Consider the following 16,368-nt stretch of genomic DNA (forward strand, 5'->3'; position numbering starts at 1 on the left):
CTGTCTTTCCCATCTAGACATGCTGCTGAGATGTATTTGATTTTGTATAGGCTCGTATCCCTTGCCACCATATCTGCTATAGGTTACAGGAGCAAAAGACTGATAAACATTGAACACAAATATGATTAGCCATGTTTAAATTCTATGCAATAGAGATCCCTGACAATGTTAATATGTTGACTGCATACTTGATTTTGTTTATCTACATAGTTCTTTGGTATATGCCTCTTGGGACAATTGGGATAATGGAGACTTCTTCATTTACCCTCTGTACAAGATGTGTATTGTGCACCTGAGTTCGTATGGGGGAAAATATGGAGCCTTTTGTATTGAGCCTCCATTATGGCAACGGAGAATCTTCAAACATGCTAGAAGTCTAACTTCACATCGCTGCTCTCCAGTGAACTTCTCTACTTAGCTACTTGGCTATGCATTAAATCTTCGCATACATAGAACAATAAAAACAGGGCAATTTTTAAGGTATATCTCTGTTGGCTGGATTATGAAGATTAGCTTCTTAGCTGATGTTTAAAGAAGTCATTGAAAATAAGCATAATCAAAAAATAAAACCCTGAAAACCATTTCAATATCAACAGGAAATGAAGCAGACAGGGTGTAGTCAGGACACCACTTTCTGCTAAGTAACATCACAAGGGATTACCACATTTAATTCTCTAAGGAATTTGATAGAGTCTGGCTCCAAGCAAGACTTATCATCAGGAAAATACATAATTATTCTTCTGGCAAAGGTGTACTTACAGAATACACAGGTTTGATGCCATTTAAAATTTAGGTCACTGGTATTGAGGATATGTTTAAATGGGATGATTTGGGTTTCTTTTTTTCTTTTTCTTTTCTTTTCTTAAATAAATTAGTTCTCATATAAAAATGTATCCTGATTATGGCTTCTCTTTCCTTCTACTCCTCCCAGTTCCTTCACTCCCTTTCTGCCTCTTCTGTCTCTCATTAGAAAATAACAGACTTCTAAAAGAAAACAACAAAGCATAACAAAATAAATTAAGATAAAACAAAAGTTTTTACATCACTGCTGGACAAGACAAACCAACAGAAGGATAAAAGTTCAGGAGGAGGCACAAGAAACAGAGACCCGCTCGTTCACACACGCAGGAGTCCCACATAAACACTAAACTGGAAGACATAACACATACACAGAGGATCTTGTATAGCCCCGTGCAGGCCCTGTGCATGCTCCCACAGACTCTGTGAGTTCATATGTGCTTTACAGGGCCGTGGGTGTCTTACTAATTCTCTAGTATCTTCTGACACCATCTCCTAGAGAGACCTTGCTCTCTCCCCAAAGCAGCCCATGTCTTTCTCCTGATGCCTTGTCTGTTCACACAATTCTCATCATTTCTAGAGGCTGAACCAAGAGCTTTGTTTCCAAGTGTGCAAGGCCTCTCAGCTTCACACAAATCTTAGAACTACGCTAGCATTCACTGTTTCTCCAAATGTGGCGTGTATGTCACTGTTGACACACAGGGTAAAGAACTTGGGTATATTTTTTGTGTTAATGAAGTGATTAATATAATAAAAATGCACTGCCATTTACTGAGTATTTCCCTGTACTGCCAAGCAAAAAATCAAATATATTAACTTGACTGGCCTTCATAAGACCTGTATGCTGCTGGCTCTTATTATCTCCAGAAAACAAAATGGAGACACTGGGAAGATAAATAACTTGCTCAAGACCATGCAGTTAGAAAAAGCCAAAAATTCCATGACAAGAAGTTGAGCAGGGAGACCACTTTGCCATTTTGGGGACCCAGGCATGTGGCAGAGCTTAATCACCTAAGTACAATTTTAAGGAAGATATGTCTGTGAGCATAAAATAAACTCATCTAATGGCTGGGGGAAGATGTAGCTTAATTGGTAAGCACTTACATGGTATGCAAAAAGCCCAAGATCCAATCCCAGCACCATAAACTAGGTGCAGTAGCGCCTGTCATTAAGGTGATTCAAGGTCATCCTTAGCAAGGTAGCAAGTGTGAGGCCAGCCTGGACTTCACGCTTCATCTCAAAAAATAATAAAATAAAGCCATTCAAGTTGTATGCTAATGTCTGGAACAGTGGAAATGGTGCTAGAACGTGTGTGTGTGTGTGTATGTGTGTGTAACTCAAGATTAAGACTTCACGTGCTCTCAAGCTGACAGTCAATAGGCAGGAGTTTAGGTCAAGTACAGCTGTCACCCTCCGGAGACGCAAAGCCCTGACTTTCAACTTCCGTGCTCAGAAAACTGTCTTGATCAGGTGGGATCTTCCTATTTTTGCACATTTTTTAGACATACAGTCATATTTCTATGGAAATATAAATAATTCAAATAATTCTGAAAAAGCAGGGCCTCAATTACTGTATATTACAATTTGATGGAAAAATACTTAAACTTAAGAAAGAGCTGACAGTTGGATCATCAGCATTACAGCAAGTTCCTGGTGTCTTCTCCAGAGGTTTAAACGGATTATTATTTTTTTTTTAAGGGCAGAAGTTTAAGGTCTGGCTGGGGAATAGAGACCCATTCTGTCTGACACTTCCCAATTCAAATCTAACATTTATCAAATGATTCATAAGTGGTGTATTTTTTAAAAAGGAGCTGGCGGGCTGGGTATATTAAGCATTCATTATTATAAATTTGTATTTTAAAAACCCAGGCTCCTTTCAGTAAATATGCAAAGGTTTCTCTGACAATTTCTCTCCTTTTTCATGAAGCAACCTCTCCCTGAAATATTTTACATAAACCCGTATATCTAAAGTGGATTCCTGGCATCTGGGAGTTCAAAGTCTCCCCCAAATTCAGAATGGGGGAAGAGCTCCATAATTACAGTTCATTTGAGAGTGAGTCATAAAGTAATCAAAAGTGTTTCGAACCAAAAAAGCACCATCTCAGGATGACATCTGAGCTAAGCAAAGTGCTGTGAGCGATGACACTTTCCTTGCAGTTTCTTACTAATGAGATGAGAGGGCGACGCCGGCTGCCACTGCTCTGAGAAGGGATCCGCTGGCCAAGAGGGGCATTAACCAGACACCACTGGCCTACAAGGTGTGAAAAACCAAATGCTTTAATGAGGCTATGAAGAACAACAGTTCAATTATTTCATTGGCTACATTAATCTCAATCGTAATATACAGTGCTGTGGACCGTCCAGAAAGAATGGCTGCGCCCCCACAGCGGGGGCTGCTATTGACATTACAGTAGCAAGTGTCCGCAAGAGACAGTCCGTTTGTTGTCTTGGTCAAGAAGTTGGCTTCTTTTTCAGACTGTTATCAACATCAACTTCTCCCCAGTGCATTTTTCAAAACTATGAATAAGTGCATTCCTTTGTGCTTTGTATCTTTAATGTCCTGTGTATTTCGTTTGTTCTTATTGCTTTATCGTATACAAACAACCGGACTGAGCGATCTCATGATCTGGGTCTGACCAGATTGGTTGTGAAGCTTTTTTTCTTTTCTTTTTTTCTTTTTTCTTTTCTTTTCTTTTCTTTTTTTTTTCTTTTTTTCTTTTTTCTTTTTTTTTGGCAAAGTCAGAAGGTTTGGTATTTCCATTATGTTACCCAGAGGAAGGTGGATAATTTTGGTATTTTGAGCACTCCAAACAGAGGTACAACCCCGAGTAACAATTCTGCACCCAGGGGTGGGGGAGTGGCATGGATCTTTCCTTAAAAACAGTGAGCAAAAATACTGCCTCTTGGCTTAAGCAGTCCCTGAAAGGGTCCACATTCTCGCTGGCACAAAAGAAATCAATAAAACCACCCCCATGTTGCAGCCTCCGAATTGCTTGCCTGCCTCTCCCAGCTGCTGTATCTTATGAGGAAGGCGCTAGGAAGCCGGCAATGCAAGCCCAGGGGCTACAAATCTGGGTAGCAATGGAATGTGCCATACTTTCTCCCAACAAACTTTCTAGAAAGTCCCTCTGCCTTGGTCAAAGTCACTCAGCCATGGGTTACTTGAGGAAACATTGTTCAATTATTTAAAAAGAAAAACAATGTTGTCAGAATCAACTAAGAAAAACTAGCACCATAGCATTGCGATCTTCGGCTTCCGCATCCAGCCCTCTCTCGCTACCCACCACAAATGTGAAGAGGGAAACAGACAATGCTATGGTTGTATCAGTGAACACTACAGTACAGTTATCTGTTCATGCACATTTGCACTTCTATTCTAGGAAAAGAGTCACGCATGTAAGGAGGTCGAAAGAATGGGAACTTATTTTCCCTACCCCCTTAAGTCATAAAGCTACAAGGCTGAATAGCATTGTCAGTGTTTCTTACCCAACATGCATGGGAACCACACACTTGACAATTCTCACCAAAGCCATCCACTCATACATCTGACAATCCTCTTGGATCTCCCCATCACCCATCACCAATTCACATTTGACATTTAAACACTTTAAAAAAAATCCCTCCTGAAAAAGGCTTTTCCTGATGAAAGAATTTGGCACTGTCAGTAAAATATATTTCATATTAAAAATATCTGAAGGGAAATTGGAAGCTCTAAGAATGTCTACAGAGGCACCGCGCTACTTCTCTCTTCGCTCCAGATACCGTCATAAAACCTCTTTACAGTTCAGTCAGTGCTGGTCCAGAAGAGACTGCTGAGATATTTAAGGCACTTCATTCTGAAGGATATGCTTTATGCCACTCACTACTCAATCATAGGCTGAGAAATTCCATTCAACAGCCTGGCGTGTAACACTATATATCATCTGTATAAAACATATAGACGGGATACATGTAACGCTACAGTTATTGCATAGGGCTACGCAAGTAGGAAATCACAAAAACTAACTTTACAATGTTGCCACTTTGTTAAAACATTGTTATCAAGTAATTTGCCAATACAGTATTTCCCTCTTTAAGAAGAATCCAGCCAGTTTACTGAAATAAATCCCAATTTAAATGACCATCGTGGGCATAGTAAATGCTGTGGTTATCAGTCTTCAAGAATATAGCTATTTTCATATTCCTAGAAATGCATATGTAAGTATTTTTTCTAGAAAGCTTGGTTTTTAACCTATTAATACTATATCTTAAATGTGTTCAAAAACAGTTTCAAGTGATACTGGAATATACAAAATGTTTGCAAAGCTCTCTTTGAACACAAGACCTTGCGTAAAAGTAGTCTTTCGTGGGTGTACAAAGAACGCGGAGAACCACCAGTGAGTTGTAAAAATATTGAAGACTCACCATTTCAAGATGCATATTCTTACAAAGTAATACAAACATTGAAAAAAATGATGGTAATAAAGAATCTATACAATCAAAATGAGTAAAACATAATTTAAAAATAAAAATAGTAAAGCCAAATAGAAATGCGCCCAGTTCAGTTATCTTTATCAAAAGCAAAAATGTAAAAAAAAAAAAATAAGCCAAAAAAACAAAAAACAAAAAAAAGGAAGCAAACTTCCGGTGCTCCTCGATATTTTACCCAGAGAAGACATTCATTTCTGTTTCAAAATAAAACACACCTTATGAAAAATTGAATCATACTTATTATGAGGAAAACTGTAACTGCGCCCAATAAAAGCCAGAAAGGTCATATCCTATGTTTCATGCCTTGGTCTAATAACTCCCTTCAGTTTTGGTTTAGCATAAGTTACATTTTCTAACCAGACAATCCTCATGAAAATGACTGACATATTTGTCTTTATGTAATGTATTCTTCTTTTAAGTAGTTTTCAGTACAAAGACTAACTGGTGCTGAGAGGGCCCTGTGTCTTTAAGGCAGGACCAGGAAATCAATGCATTCATAAACGTGGGAAAGGCTTGGATGTCTTTTCCACTTCTCTCTTCGTCATCATCTTCGTTCTCTTCTTTTGGTTGATTTACATTCGTGTAATTACACCTTACATGTTAATTTCCAAGGAGGTCACAGACAGACAAAGCTCACAGCAAGCTTAGTTTTCCCCTGAATGAAAACGGACAGACACTTCTCTGAAGCAAATGTCCCCTCGCTCAGAAAGCTCACACTTCGAGAAATCAGTTCACAGATACTGCACGCTGATGGTACAATACTTTGGAGGCCTTTGTAGTTGTAAAATAGAATATACAAGTCTGGCTCACAAAATTCTAAAAATAAAATATATCCTGGGCTACTGATAAAGCACGAAAAATTCATATTAAAGGAAAATTATCAAGAAAACCTCTTCAGGTACATTATGAAGTCTACTGAAGAAGAGAGGAAGCAGTTTGTGCAGGGGCAGAGCTAGGCTGGCTCGCTAACACGCATGCTCTGTTTCTTCTGCGCTCATACTGCTCCTCCGGCTACTTGTTTTAGAAGCTCCTGGGGACACTGATGACAGCAGCGGGTCAGTGACACCAACAGGTGAGAGGGCATCGTCCATCAGGATGTCTTCCAAGTTGGAGCCCATCTTCCTGGGGATGCTATAGGCCGGGCTGCTCTCCGGCACGGTGCCGAGGTTATTGGTGAAGGTGATGGTACCGTCCGTGAGATCCAGGGTCGTTGTACATGTCAGGTCTGTCTGGTGTTGCACAAGTTCCTGGCTGCAATTCTCAAGAACCGGTTCTTGCTTGATGATCCGGTTCACCAGATCAGGTGAGCAGAGACCGGTAGATGGGATAAGGGAAAGTCCGTGCGCTCTAGCCTGCATCTCAAGCTCCTGCAATCAAGCGAAAGTCAGACAGTTAAGTAGGTATATGCGCACGGCTGACTTCCGCCGCAGAGAAACCACGCAGGTGGGTGTTAGGGGCAGTTGCCCAAACCCATGGAGTGTACATTACGGTGAGTGTCTCTACCTAAGGCTTTGGAAGGTAAGGAGAAGAAAACTCTAATAAAAGGGCCCCTGTGACACCCGTGTTGATGGTCAGAGGGATTGATGGTCAGGTGATATGTGGAGTTGTTTGAGGTTTGCAGTCGACTATACTGTGAACCTGAGACTGCTTTTAATAACTGAAGTCTACTTTCTATTTTTTAAAAAAATCAGAACCTCGGGAAAAGCAAATTTAAATTGTCAAAGTAAAGTTTGCTGCTTTTAAAAAATAAATTCTGGACTTTCCAAAATATAGGACAGGTGGCATTTTTTCATAGAGAAAGTACCCTATTATGTGGTATATATTTTATTATGAATTACAAATAGAATCACTCTCTTGCCAATATTAATGATTAAAAACAAGGATAAGCACCCAAATCATCAAAAGCAAAAACCACCTCCAGCAAATGCTGGCAAAGGTGTGGGGAGACCGGAATCCTTACACATTGCACCAATGGGACTGTAAACTCAGGCAGCTACTATAGCAGCCAAGGTGGGGGTTCTTCAAAGAACGAAACACAGAACCCCCACCATACTCTTGGGCACTTTCCTGAAGGGCTCTAAGCCCCACGACATAGCGATCCATGCTTACGGCTGTGCTATTCACAACGGCCAACATGCACCCAGTCTAGATGCTCATCAGCAGGTTTCAAGAAAATGCGCTACACCTACACACTAGAGCCGTATATGGCTCTAAAGAAACACTGAAATCATTTTCAGGAAAAGGAATGTAACTGGAGATCACTGAGGGAAATCAAATAACCCAGACTCTGGCAAACACTGTGTTTTCTCTCAGTGGCATCTAGATATTTTTTAAAGTTTGTATGTACATGTAAGACATGAGACTAGACGGCCAGCCACTCCAGGAAGGGTGAAGAGGGCCAGGGGAAGCGGGCTGAGAGGCACAGGGGGGTAATGGCGATGCTCTGTGATTCACACGCATTAAAATGTGACGAGGAAATGCATCTTTTTGTACAATGCAGATAAGGTAATGAAAGTATAAAATGAGAGCTAATAGAAATATAATGCCAAGTAAACAGCAATAAAATAATACATAGATATACGATAATACATACACACTGCTTGGGAGATACCTTAAGACTCCAAGGGAAACGGCGTGGCTCTCTCAACAACTCCCCAGACCCTGACTGAGCATGAGGGCACTGCCCACTTTTCAGTGCCCAGTCTCAGCGAAAGTACGCCACAAACTTTTCAATCCCCATTTTCAGTGTGAGTGTGCTAGATAATTTCCAGGCCCCAGTTTCAGGGGAAATGTGCTACACACATTTCAGTCCTCAGGGCCAGTGTCAGGGCACCACACACTTGTCGGTCTCCACTTTCGGGGTGAGCCTGCACATGCACACTTTCTAGAGAGGCTGCAGTGACAAGAATCCCGTGAGCATTGACACGGAATGGGAGCAAGGGTTGCTTACTTAATCTAACCCAAGGTCTCTTTAAATTGTGTACTCTCTAGAAGCGCTGCAAAATAGTAACTACCAGAGTTAGGATTGGGTTAAAAAAAAAAAAAGCCAAATCACACAAAATGCCCATTTTTCAGTTATATTTCCTTCAAATCCTTACTAAGCTGCTAAGAGACAAATATTCAATTGTTTGGCTGTGACAGAAACCGTAGCTATGTCTCTGGTTTCTGGTTACTAAGACACCAATGGTGCCATGAAGTAAACATTCCCCATGTTCCACACAAGCAACCAGAGGTTCCTGAAATCTAACCAACCTCACCCTGGCAAAGGGAAACCTTTAGTTTTTTAATTCAGCAAGAAAGTTCTCATCTATCACATACATGATCTCTTACCACGTGTTCTTTCTTACTGTGGGCTGGACGGTGCTCCTACATACGCTGGAGTTGGCACTCCGGGTCCTCAGACTGCGAGAAGACTGGCTTACAGTCTTCGAAGAGGTGGTTAAGATAAAATGTCGCCAAGCCAGCTGGCAAGGTTGATCTCTAACAGCCTCCAAATAGTGAGAAAGTTAATTACTGCCACTTCACCTCCTCTGCTCGGGGCCTTTTGTCACAGCGGCACTAGCTAACTGGCTCACTTTGTAAGCCTGGGTCTTGTCAGAGCTCATTTCGAGAAGCCCTCAATCCATGCTCCCCTCTTAGCTTTGATGAATCCTCACATATTCCTAAAATGAACAGCAGGGATCCCCAATTCTCTTCCCATATGTCACTGCTGTCCTATGCTTGTGAGAAAAAAACCACACTATCATAAAGTGCAGATGGGAAGTGCGCCCTTCGAATTCATCAGAGAGGACAGGTACTTGACACACGACATGGACTCTCGACTTGGCCCACAAGTATGTGGTCCGTGTTAAAACTGTTGGAGCTGTGAGCTCCTCCTCCTCATCAGTGAGAGACACATGAGCGTGAGATGCCACATGAGTGTCTGCCTGCTCCTTCGACCCAGCTCCAGAAACAAGCCTGGCCGGGCATCATGCTGAAGCCCAGGGCTATTTAATAAAACAATTCCCCTGGTAATAAGGCTTTCTGCTCTTTCTTCCATGAAGACTTCTGCATGCACCACTTAGCCTGAAAATGAAGGGAAGGCCCCAGGCCTTGGCCAAAAACACAGGCTCTTGAAACTCTGCACCAGCTTGAAGAACAGCAGCGTGGCTTGTCTTTCCAACAAACAAGCAGATAAATTAACTCAAGAGGATGCAAACATCTTACCGCGCTCCTTTGTCGTTTAACCAAGAGTGTTTACCGACAGATTCAAACAGTTTCTTCAGTTTCTAAATGAGGTGTTAAATCGCGTGCAGAGCTCTGAAGCTCTGCGGTTCGGTAGAGCTTGCCTAATTAATGATTTCTCCTATGAGAAGCAAAGGTGGTAAAGCCAGCCTCACAGTCACCAGGAGGAGGCCAAGAGGGCACTGGCATGGAATTGCCAAGGCCCATATTTTACAACATTCGTATTTAATATGAATATGCAAGTTTGGAACCTGAACACAAAACTTAGCTTCTCTTTGGAAAAACTTATTTATTTTAATAATTTAATAAGAGAATAATATAAGCTACCTTTATAAACAGGTACACTAAGCACCAAGTGATAAATAACCAAGGCCGTTTTGTAGAAGAGATGCAACATGAAACAATAGCAAATTAGCTGGGAGGGAAAGATGCTCACATTCCATCCAGTCTCTGTTTAACTTTCTGGTTATAAAGCCCAGCTCTAGGGGAGTGCCACCGTCTGCCTCCTGGTCCCATGACTGAGGATCGCTACAGCCACCGCAAACGTGTTATCTCGGGGGGAGATGTGAAGTGTTGAGCACTGGGAAGATGGGTGTTCAAAGTTCCTGACATACACTCTGGCACACTGAACACCCATCAGGCAGAATGCAATGTAGATCCATTCACACTCGACAGTATCCAGAAGTACTAACTTCTGCCTGGGTGAAGTTTGTCTGACACCCAGCCAGCATGTCATAAACTCCCTGGCCACACACACACACACACACATACACACTTCTTATGATGTTTGCGAACTATGGTAAAATGAAAAATCCCCAACAAAACCCACAACACTGTGGCTGACAAGACACTTAACAGGTTGTAACTCAGGACTGCTACAACAAGCCCTTGACCTGGATGGGGCTCAGCCTCCTGAAAGCTAGCCTGCAGGCAACTCAAATTCGCCACTCTGCACACGCCCAAGAGTGACAGTGAAAGTCGCATTGGGTCAATTCCGAGTTACCAAAATGTTTTACAGATACTGAGACCGTGTCTCCAGCTCCCTCGGGAGGCAGCACATTCTCCTTCCTCTCATCCTGAAATCACTCTACATGGCACAGGGCAGGCACCTGAACTCGGAGCAGCAGATGCCGGTTAGCGTGTTCCAGCTTCTTCTGCCGGTTCTCAAGGTCCTTGGCACGTTGCTGCTCCCGCTGCAGCTTTCGGATGTAGTCCACGGAGGCCTTAAGAATGGTTCCCTTGTTCCACCGCATGTCCCTGTGAGAAGATGGAGGACAATGGGCCCTTTTAAGAACTGAGGTTCAAAGAAAATTCAGCATTCAATGTCTAGGGGGAGTAGCTATTGTACATAAGTAATGGCTAGTACTCGTTAAGTGCTTGCCACGCATTGACCACTGGCTGCTCATTTGGTATGTATCACCTTACTTTCTCCAGGTGAATGCCTTTTGTAAGGTGGAGACATTGTGCAGATGTGGAAACCGATATAGTACAATTCCATCTAGATCACAGACCTCTCACTACATAGAATCGATGATTTAATTCACGTGTGTTGTGTGGGTTACCAAATCTTGTTTGTAAACTGTCTGAAGTGGTTGCATATACCTGGGACTATAAAGGTTTATTCACTGGAACAGGACAAGCACAGCAGAAGTCTTGGGAGAGCCCACCACTTGTCTGGTCTGTGCTGTGAAAATGCCACTCTTGGGTTTTTGTTTGTTTGTTTTGTTTTGTTTTGTTTTTCAAGACAGAGTTTCTTTGTGTAGCCTTAGGTGTTCTAGAACTAGCTCTGTAAACCAGGCTGGCCTCTAACTCACAGAGATCTGCTTGCCTCTTCCACTGGGGTACTGGGATTAAAGGCGTGTACCACCACTACCTGGCTCACACTTGGATTTTTGTCAATATAATGGGGTGTCTGTCATCTAACCTTTCTCTGTACCCATTTTTTCATCTTCCAAATGATGACACTACATGTGCATAAGTAGCCTTGCAAGTGCATAACTGGAATCAAAGGAGATGCTCTATATGATCTTGAGAATGCTAATCAATACTCGAACAATAACTGCACAGCTGAGGTGTGAAACCTAGAGAGATGCCATCCTGGAATCTCAATCTCAACAGCTGCCAACAGGTGTGACTCTCAGTTTCCTCACTGTAGCTCCAGTGTACTCAAGCAAGAAAATTATCATCATCAACCAAATGTGGACAAAAGCCATGCTGGTTAGATCTTTGTCAACTCAACATGAGCTAGGGTTATCTGCAAAGAGGAAATTTCAGTTGAGAAAATGCCTCCATCAGACTGGCCTGCAGACAGCAAATGTGTGTGGGTATTTTCATGACCAATGATGGATGTGGGGGGGCCCAGACTATTGTGGGCTATGTCACCCATGAAAGTTTTCCTTGGAAAGAAAACAGGCCAAGGAAGCTATGTAGAGCAAGCCAGTAAGCAGCATTTCTGCAAACCTCTCCCTCAGTTATTGCTTCCAGGTCCCTGCCTTGACTTCCTTCAGCAATGGACTATGACTGGAACATGAAATTCAAATAAAAATGTCCTTCCTGAGATGCTTTTGGTCAGTGTTTACCATAGAAACAGAAACAAACTATGACAAAGTCACCCTAAAAATCTGAATGCCCCAGAACAAACAATGAAGAATGAACTAAATTTGAGGAAGTAATCTTTCCGATCTCTTTTGTAAATAATCTTCAACACAGTGATGACAATGAGGACGATAAAATGAAAGCCTATCTGATATGAATAGAACCATCAACCCCATCAACCATCTACTAAGAGCAGATCACAGGCGGCACATGGAATAGAAGAGTGGCCAGCCATTAAAACAAGTCACCTAGTAACTGATCCTTACATCGGTTGACTGAGAAAAAAAAAACAGGCCTTCTCCAGAGATAAGGATAGCCACAGCTCCCGTGGGTCTCCAGTGTCTGGATACTAAAAGGTGTCCCAGGACACCCAGAGTGAACACAGGAAACATTTCTCAAGGCTAAAAATCAAAGTAACAAAAGCTGTGAGAGCCAGCAGAGACAGCTATAATGGACGCTGCCTTATACGGGATGCCAAAGTGCAAAGTCAGAGCTGGGCTTTTCAAGCCAAGCCGTTGGCCACTCATTTCTCAAGAAGTGCATCTATCTAAGATACATCTAAGTGCATGCATCTAAGTGTATCAGTTATCTGGGGTGTACTTCCTTAGGAGACTAATCGAGTATGTTTCTTGGCTTAAATAGATTCAAATATTGCATTTGGGGTAATTAGAGGAATCCGTTTCCATGCACAAGTATATATACTTTCCAAATATATAAAGTCAACCAAAGCTTACTTGTTTTGGGGGAGGAGTGGGCATGTGCTGGGACACTAGTCAGGTAAAGCGTGTCTCTATTTCGGTTCCAAAGCACACTCTAGAAACCTGGGTTTGGGAAAACCGCTATCCATATTACAGTCTGCTTTATCTTGAGACGGTGTCTACCACGCCAGCTCCCTACCAGCTCAGGCTCGAACCAAGTAAGCATTCTACCACAATGGAGGAGACATGCAAATCCAAGCTCACACCAGGGCCCATAACTTCATAATCTGTTACTGAAGAGATTCACGCTACAGTTTTCAAAGAATATGCTAGAAAAGGGAAAGCTGAAAAAGAACAGGAAATGGGAATTCAATTTCAACTACCATGCAAGACTGACTAGAAGAAATGAAGGTCACAGCCTTTAGGAGGACAAATCTGCGCTGCACAGCTGAGAACCCGAATGCTGCCAGCTCGGAAATGCCTCTCCTTGAAGCCTGGGAAGGCAAAGTGTGAGAAGACGGAAACTGCGCACATCCATCAAAACCACCTCACAATAGGTAAGAGTTTTATTTTATTTTGCTACAAATTCCGCGACAATAATGTGAATCGTGAATTTAATAAGCCTTGCATGAATAATGCTTGATTGCATCTTTACTTTTTATTAGATAGCTAAAAGGTCATATTCAAAGGCTAATTTCATAGAATGCCTGTGGGGGCCATTAAAATACGTACCTCCCCCAGCCCTTTACCTCAAATGGGCCAATTTCTAATGGATAAAAATTGTATATTTGTTGACCAGTTTGCTGACATGGCAGATAACGTGGTAGGAAAGACTTGGAAATTATCTGTTAGCTGTTATCTCTGAGAGGGGAGGCGGGGGAGGAGGGAGACCAAAGGCTGAAACAGAGATCAGCTGACTTGTAGTTCATAAGAGGATTAGCCATTGCTTTTTTTCCCTGAGATTGGTAAAGCACACAAATATGCAAGTTTTCCAAAAAACAACTGACCCTTTGTCTTTCCAATATCATTGAACTTGACATTTCCAGTCTTTGCACATCAGAGCCCATTGAGAGATCATCCATAGTGGAGGGTCACGTGCGCCACACATCTTGCCTTAACAGCTATTGGGATCTTCTATGCATGACCATGAAAGATGCTCCACCCCACCCCTGGTGTTCAAAGCTCAACATTTTCTGCCGAGGTCTCAGAATCTCATATATCCCATTCCTCACAAGCAGAGCTGTCTCAGTTCCGATATCCCTTCATACAAGTCCGTTCATTTCTCTAGGAACCTTAGTTTGGTGAAATTAACCAGCGGAAATGCTTAGAAAAGGAAGCAAAGGGCGAGGGGAGTTCTTTAACTTCTCTACGAGAATACTTTGCAACATATGAGAAAACGGAAAGGTGTGAAAATATATGATGCAGATTAACATGCAATTGTACTCACGGATCATTTGACTTGGGAATCAAAGTACCTAGTTCTTTAATGCGGTCATTTATGTTAAATCTTCTTCTTCGTTCAACTTCAAGAAAAGAGCATGGGAGAGGACCATTAGTAGCAGCGGCACACATGCGTTCAGCACATCTCGTTAAAGACATGTGCACACTGACCTTACCAGCCAGGACAATGTAAACTTGCACCTACGTCCCCCTGTGCTTATCTGACTTTGGGGTACTGGAGGGTAATGGACGTTAAGAAGAAACGAGCCGCCGAGGGTGCTCCCATTTACAAAGCTCTTAGCTGTGCAATTTCCCACTGGGTTCTGCTCTAACCCTGAAAACCTGGGCTGCATCCTCAGTCTCACAACAAGATTGGACGAATCTACATTGTGCTTGTTTAACGAAAGAGAAAACAAATTTGTACCGACAAGATGTGCACAGATCTGTAATGACACAATTAAAAATCCAGCAAGCCCAGTCTCCCACTGGTTGGGCAGCACACGCCTGCTCAGGCACAGCAACAGAATGACTTTGAACGGTGAGGCTTGAGTTTTACATAACTTTTACTAATCGCAAGAAACCGCTCTGATTTTGATTTCCTTTTAGCACTTAAAATAGCAAAATGTTTGGTTTTGCTCATGGAATACACAAAAACAACTCCTCTGGCCAAGGACTGACAAAAATAAATATACAAGTTACATATGTAATTTTAGATTCCTTAGTGGCCATGCTAAACTAGTAAAAAGAAAGACATTAAATTAACTTTAATATTTCATTAAATCCATTCTCTATAAGCCATCGTCATTTTAGCAGGCAATAAATCTTTAAAAATTAAATTAGAAGGCACACATTCTTTTCTTCACACTACGCTTTTGAAATCAAAATATTTTACACTTCAGCATATATGTGCTAGGCAAGTGTCTTCCCAGCCTGGTTCCCAGGCCAGTGCAGCCCAGTTTGAGCTAAACACAGTCCAGATGCTCTAGTTCAATGCTCTAGGCATTGAATGGCAAGTAACTACCATGGAGGACAACGCACATCATTTCGCTACACTGTGCATCCTGAGAGCATCTCCATCCTGTGATCTGTGTCATACAGGCTATCAGGATTTCTAAGTGAGGTCATGTCAACCCTTAACCCCACCCCTATCACTTCCCATTTTATCCAAGGAAAAGGACTTTTATTAACCCTCCGAGGATCCGGTGGGCCCTGCCCTGCTAGCAGCACTCTTTGCTCCTCTTGCAGTGTGACATCTTTCCTGGCAATTCACCTGTGTTCTTTCTGCTTTGTCCTCGCTGATTCCACTATTCCCACACCAAAGCCAGATATGCATTGGCCACATTCATATGTGCTCCCATTTGCCTAGAACACTCTTCCCCCAGGTCCCTAAAGAGCCATTTCCCCCTGTAAGGAGCAGCTCAAGTTTACCTATATGAGTTCCCAGGTTGTCCCATTTAAGATGACCCACTATCCCCATGCCTCTCACAACACTATATTCCCCGGGCTCCATTTCATCTTCTCACAAAACTCTGGATCTAATACTTATTATTCACCTGTTATTTTCTCTGTTGCATTCCAAGCAACAGCATGAGCCTGGCACAGAAGTGTAGCCAAAGTGTCTTGACAGTAGGGTTACACTAAAACATCCTGAGGCTGCCTCTTCTCACTTGCCTGCACACCTGTGGGCTCTTGCACTGTCACCATTTGGAGATGCCACATTTACCTTTCATGTAGAAGCTTCCTCTTCTGATATTTAATATAAAAGTGAGATAACTTTATAAAACTCTTTTTAAAGAAGACCCTAAAGTGCATGAAGGTAAAGGTTAAAGGGACCCCTAACATGGCCCAGCATCTACACACCTGGGGCAGCTATCACAGATAAGCCGGCTTCTAGATTTTGTCCTGGGTACCCACACATCCCTCCTGTGTGACATCTATCGCCATCCTTCTTGTTCCTCTCAGTAGTTAGTATGTGGCACCTGACGTGTGACTTGAATGTGCCCACTGGGAGGAAACCTGTTTGGCAAAAGCTCCTGGTACCAAACTAGCACTCAGTAACTTGCAGGGGTTAAAAGAAAGAATGAATATGTGAAGGCGTCTGTTTGCACATATCAGCAAGTGTTTTCAGAAGCTAAATCCTAGG

At 42.3% G+C, this 16,368-nt stretch overlaps 1 protein-coding gene across 10 annotated transcripts in view; it reads right to left on the minus strand.

Moving 5' to 3' along the window:
- Window positions 1–3,057: 3,057 nt before the first annotated feature.
- Mitf (melanocyte inducing transcription factor) overlaps window positions 3,058–16,368 on the minus strand; it is a 220,419-nt gene continuing 207,108 nt past the window's right edge. For all 10 annotated transcript variants that reach the window (XM_048438449.3, XM_048438447.3, XM_085686784.2 and 7 more), the window contains 3 exons: window positions 14,233–14,308; window positions 10,602–10,749; window positions 3,058–6,635 (listed from right to left, as the gene is read on the minus strand). In XM_048438449.3, the coding sequence (XP_048294406.1) occupies window positions 6,234–6,635; window positions 10,602–10,749; window positions 14,233–14,308 (626 nt within the window). In that variant the 3' untranslated portion in view covers window positions 3,058–6,233. The remainder of the gene's footprint in view (window positions 6,636–10,601; window positions 10,750–14,232; window positions 14,309–16,368) is intronic.

The sequence above is a fragment of the Myodes glareolus genome, chromosome 3 (assembly GCF_982192425.1).
Source record: "Myodes glareolus chromosome 3, mMyoGla1.1, whole genome shotgun sequence".
Lineage (NCBI taxonomy): Eukaryota > Metazoa > Chordata > Mammalia > Rodentia > Cricetidae > Myodes > Myodes glareolus.